General features: G+C 41.4%; 1 protein-coding gene across 1 annotated transcript in view; it reads left to right on the top strand.

Annotated features, from left to right (window-relative positions):
• SHQ1 (SHQ1, H/ACA ribonucleoprotein assembly factor) overlaps positions 1-5,114 on the top strand; it is a 110,006-nt gene extending 104,892 nt beyond the window's left edge. The window contains exon 11 of the mRNA XM_008588523.1: positions 3,794-5,114. Within this exon, the coding sequence (XP_008586745.1) occupies positions 3,794-4,340 (547 nt within the window). The 3' untranslated portion in view covers positions 4,341-5,114. The remainder of the gene's footprint in view (positions 1-3,793) is intronic.
• The last annotated feature ends 206 nt before the right edge of the window (positions 5,115-5,320 follow it).

Genomic DNA, 5,320 nt, shown 5'->3' on the forward strand with positions numbered 1-5,320 from the left:
CTAGCTAGCGTGAGGCAGTAGAAGTGGGATAAGAAACAGAAATGAATCAGCTTGGTTAAGGATCAAAAATGAACATTTAATTCATTTCAATAATGAACATATAAATTTACTCAATTTTTTTTACGTTTCTTATATAAACTAGTCACTTTAAACATAATGTAATGCTAAAAGTGTGAAACAACTTTCATGAAGGATGAAAACTCCCATCACCTGATTACAGGCAGGAGTTCCTGTTTGGGTCACACAGCCCATCCTCACCACTTTCCTGCCTTTTAAAGTTGACACTTGTAGTTTCGCTGTTTGTGGGATACGCTTTCTGAAAAGAACCAGGAGAACAGGTGAGAAACTTCGAAATTCCACATTTATACTGTTATAAAAGACAGGATATAATATCTGTATAGTAGACAGTAACAAAGTTCTGAATAGTTTCAACTTGAGAATTGACATATCTAATGTATTCAGTAATATTCACAAAAATAATTCATATTCTTCTCTCCTTTTCTAAACCTCTGTAGTAAAAGCTGAGATGTATGCTTCAGTTAACGTTGCTAAGCTAAAGCTGTTAGTCACAGATGCTTTGGGGGATTCTGGGCCTTGTGCAAGTCAGAACCTGCTCATTTGGAAGATGCTGAGCAGAGCTCAAATTGGGAAGAAGTGAAGAATGTGGTCCTAGGAAATGAAACTTTTCAGAGCCTTGGTATTCCCCGGGAGGCTGTGGTGGAGACGGAAGAGTGCTGGGGTTCTAGTCTTAACTGTCCCGCGTTAGCCGGGTACACTCCAGCGGCTCTCCCGACCCCTCCAAGCTTCTGGTTCCTCGTCTGTAACTCAGAGATGGTAGGGAAACTGATTGACAGGCTGGTGTTAGGAGCAAATGCAGTGATGTGTATGGAACAGCATCCTGTGTCTGTTGTGGAAGGTTTTTGCCATGACTACTAAAAATGAGATATGTGGTCACTGAAGTAAAAGCTTTTATTTTAACTTTTTATTTCCAATATTATGGTTTCATAGGAGGCACTGTTCTCTTTCCCAAGCATATCTCTCTTTATACCTTATAGCTGTTTGTCACTACCCAGCAAGAACTCTCCTTCTTTGAGAAATATGGCAATGAACTAGTGTCTAGGCTGACTGGGCCTTGGGCCAGAGACGTTTTTAAACTGGTCCACCAGCTCTGACCGAATTGTTTACCAGTGGTAGTCAGTTTCAAAATATATGGTGGACATTGTCTACCACTATCTCGGACATGGGTGCAAATTATATTGCAGCCATCTTATTCTATAACTATGCTTTTAAAAATGTCTCAAACTGATGAAAGTTCAAGCAGGGTTTGTAACCCTTTGGTGAATTCTTTACCTGACACCATATGGTCTTACTTGGGTTTTCCTCTTTACTCTTAGCCACCTCCCCTTTTCTAGGCTCTCTGGAAATTCTTGCACTGAAAAACCCAGGACTTTTCTTGCTTAAGAAAAAGTTACCCATCAGCGTATAGCTGTGACTCTTGTCCTGATCACCCCACTGTGTGCCTCCCACCCACCCCTGGACACACAGTGGTAACTCTGTATTCTGATTAAATGTGTGAAGGGACAGCGGGGGGAGAGGAGACACATCCCTGCACAAACTCATTATTATGCTAAATATTTTGAGAAAAAAAGGGTCTCAGATACACGTAGGCTCTTAGGTGAAAAATACCATCTTGGTTCAGTATTTCCCATTTTACCATCCATTCATGTAAGCTCTACTAAAATGAAGCCTCAAATAAGTTTCGCTTGTAGACACACACTCATCCAGTTTGTCTCAAGCCACTAAATGTTTTGTACAGTCATTTGGTCTTTGGAAATAGGGAAACAGAAGCCATGTCTGTGTGCTTACCGTTTTCACTCGCTGCCACCTTTTTCAGCGGCCACACAGATTCGCCCCTTCAGAATAGTGAAGAGGTGGTCTTCGGAGAACTGTGATTTGCGTTGTGTTGGTTCTTTTACAAACAAAACAACTGAATGCATCCAAGTTAATAATGGAGAAGTTTACCTGTCCAATACAATGTAATGTTATAAATCTAGCAGGTAATTTAGAAAAAAGAATCCTCTGAAGTAATATGAAATAATTTTCTGATGAAAAGGCACCCAGTGCTGCTCTCTGATACTTCTCCCCCCACCCTTTTTGTACATTTTAGGATTGTGAACAAGCATTACATTCACACAGGTTTAAAAATAAAACAATATGCAGTGAAAAGGTTTCTTGTCCCCATCCTCTTCTATCATCCCTCGTCTTTCCAGCCCCCCCCAATAACGTATTGTTTTCTGTCACTTTCTAGAGTTTATTAATAAGATACAAACAATACAAATATGTATCTGTATCTTTCCTGTTTTTTCCTTTTTTATGTAAAAGGTAGCATATACATGCGGTGTGCCTTTTGTTGTTGTTAAACAGTATATTTGGATTTTTCCCATGGAGAGAGCATCATTCCTTGTACGGCTGTAGGCTATTTCTTTGTATGGATATGCCATAACTTATTTAGACAGTCTCATATCAAGGACATCTGATTGTTTCCTATTTTGGGGTATTAAAAAACAATGTTGTAAATAATCTCAGACCTATATGGTGTAACATATGGGCTGCATGTGTTTAGTTTCCAGACATGGACTTGCTGGGTCATGGTATGTACATTTTCAATTTTGAGAGTTATTGCCAAGTTCTCTTTCATGGGGGTTATAGCTATTTAATCTTACTCCAATAGTGCATGAAAGTGCCTTTTCTCCCACAGTCTTGCTAACAGAATGTTATCAAATGTTTGGATTTTTGCCAATCTGATAGATGAAAAATATATCTCAATATGACTTTAATTTGTATTTCTCCTATTTGACTGAAGTTGAACATCTTTTAATGTATTTGAGTTATTTGTATTTACTTTTCTGAGCATTTTCTGCTTGTATCTTTTGTGTATTTTTCTGTTGGTTTGTTAGATCCATTTTTAGGAATTCTGTTAGGACTTAGGCCTTGGTCTATGAAATTCATTGCAAATTTTTTCCAATTTTGCATTAGTCCTTGACTCCCCCCCCCCCCCCCCCAACAGAAGTTGTTGGTTTTTATTTAGTTATCAGTCTTTTCTTTTGTGGCTTTTGAATGTTGAGTCATACTTAGAAAGGCCTTCCTCATTCTAGGGTCATAAAGGAAATCTCCAATGTTTTCTCACAGGACTTTAATGCTGTTTTAGTCCATTTTGTGTTGCTATAACAGAAATACCTGAGACTGGGTTATTCATAAGGAAAAGAGGTTTATTTGACTTACGATTTTGGGACAGCTGCATCTGGCACGGGCCTCAGGCTGCTTCTACTCATGGTGGAAAGTGGCAGGCAGCCAGTGGGTACAAGCAGATCACATGGCCAGAGGAAGCAAGAGAGAGAGAGAGAGAGAGAAGGTGCCAGGGTCCTTTAAATAATCAGCTCTCAGCTCTCGTGGGAATTAATAGAGCGAGAACTCACTCATTACTCCTCCCTCCCCCAGGGAGAGCATTAATCCATTCATGAGGGATCTGCGCCCATGACTCAGTCAGTTTCCAACACTGCCACATTGGGGATCAAATTTCCATATGAATTTTGGAGGGGACAACACATCCAATCTCCATCAAATACCTTTATTTTTTACCTATATATCTGTGATCTGTGTAGGGACTTATCCTGGTATGCCATGTGAAGTTGGTATTCAGCTTTGCTTTATTATTTTTTGATGCTACATACTCCGTTGTCCCCAGGCCAATGAATGACTAGCCCTAATATTTCTTCTTAAAATGTTTTTCAAGGTCCAAAAAGTTGGCAGCTCTTGCAGAAACCTTAAAGGAGGTCTCCCTTACAAAAGCCCAGCTGGGACTAGAACTGGAAGAACTGGAAGAAGCGGCACTTCTTGTCCAGGAGGAGGAAACTGCGTCACAAGCAGCCCCTTCCCTTTCCCGGCAGCAGACAGTTTGCTCCGGTTCCGAGGCGAGTGATTCGGAGGAATCGGACAGCACCGCATCATCTGGAACCGGGGATTCCGATTCCGAACAAGAGGAGCTCTTAGACTTTCAGCCTGAGACAGACGGTTCTTTGCGAGGTCCCTTTCTCGAAGAAAGCACTGCCCCGCTTATTGACGGAGGTTGGGCGTGCAGAAGCTGGGCCTTGCAGGGGTGCAGTGGTGAACGGGGAGGGCCGCCCGCCTCCTCCCGGGCTCCTGGAGCGCCAGGGCCTCTGATAGAGGAGCTAGGGGAGCGGCTGCAGAGCTCACTGCAGGTCTCCGAGCGCAAGGGCGCCGCGGCTGCAGACCACAGCCATGTGCAGGAGGGAGGCAGCCAGCAGACACCGAGTAGTTAACTCCGTTTTATTCTTTGTCGAGAATTAGGTCACATTTGGCTTCATTCACTGAGTTAGAATTCCTCATTTTCACTTTGTACTTTTTCTTGGTATATACAACATTGTTTTTCAGTGAGCCTATATTTACACCATTTGGTTTCCTTGGTACAACTTTATTTTTAAAGTTCTAAAGTATTTTTTACCAAAGTGTAGCTAATATTTAAAGATGAACACAATAGTTCTACTGCCAGAGTCTCTAGAACGTAGAGCCCATTAATATTTTTATTTTAGTTTTACTGACGAATCCTTGACAAACAATAAGCTGCACACATTTGAGTGTACAGCGTAGTGAGTGTTGGCACATGCATACACCAAGTAGACCATCACCACAGTCAAGGTGAGGAACTTACCTGTCACCCTATGTGTCCTCGTGCCCTTTTGTGACCCTCCCCATCCCTGCATGCCACCTACCCCCATCCCCCAGGCAGCCACTCATCTGCTTTCTGTCATACGTTAATTTGCATTTCCTAGAATTTTAGAGAAATTGAATCATGCAATATGTATGCCTTTTTTTGTCAGGCTTAATTCACTTGGTATAATTATTTTGAGACTCACCTGCATGGTAACCTGTGTCAGAGTTGTGATTTGTCCATTCTCCTATTGATGGACATTTGGGTTGTTTCCAGTTTTTGGCAGTTACAGATAAAGCTGTTATGAACATTTGTGTACAATTCTTTGTGTGGACATATGCTTTCAGTTCTCTTAGGTAAATAGCTGGGAGTGGAACGACTGAGCCGTATGGTAGGTATATGTTTAATGTTGTCAGAAAACATCGAACTGTTCTCCAACGTGGCTGTACCATTTTACATTCCTACCAGTAGCATATGAGAGTTCCAGTTCTTCCACGTGCTTGTCATCACTTGGTGTGGTCAGTCTTTAAGTTTTCACCATTCTAAAAGATGTGTAGAGGTATCTCATTGTGGTTTTACTTTGTGTTCCTA

Source organism: Galeopterus variegatus, unplaced genomic scaffold (assembly GCF_000696425.1).
Source record: "Galeopterus variegatus unplaced genomic scaffold, G_variegatus-3.0.2 Scaffold4875, whole genome shotgun sequence".
NCBI classification, from domain to species: domain Eukaryota; kingdom Metazoa; phylum Chordata; class Mammalia; order Dermoptera; family Cynocephalidae; genus Galeopterus; species Galeopterus variegatus.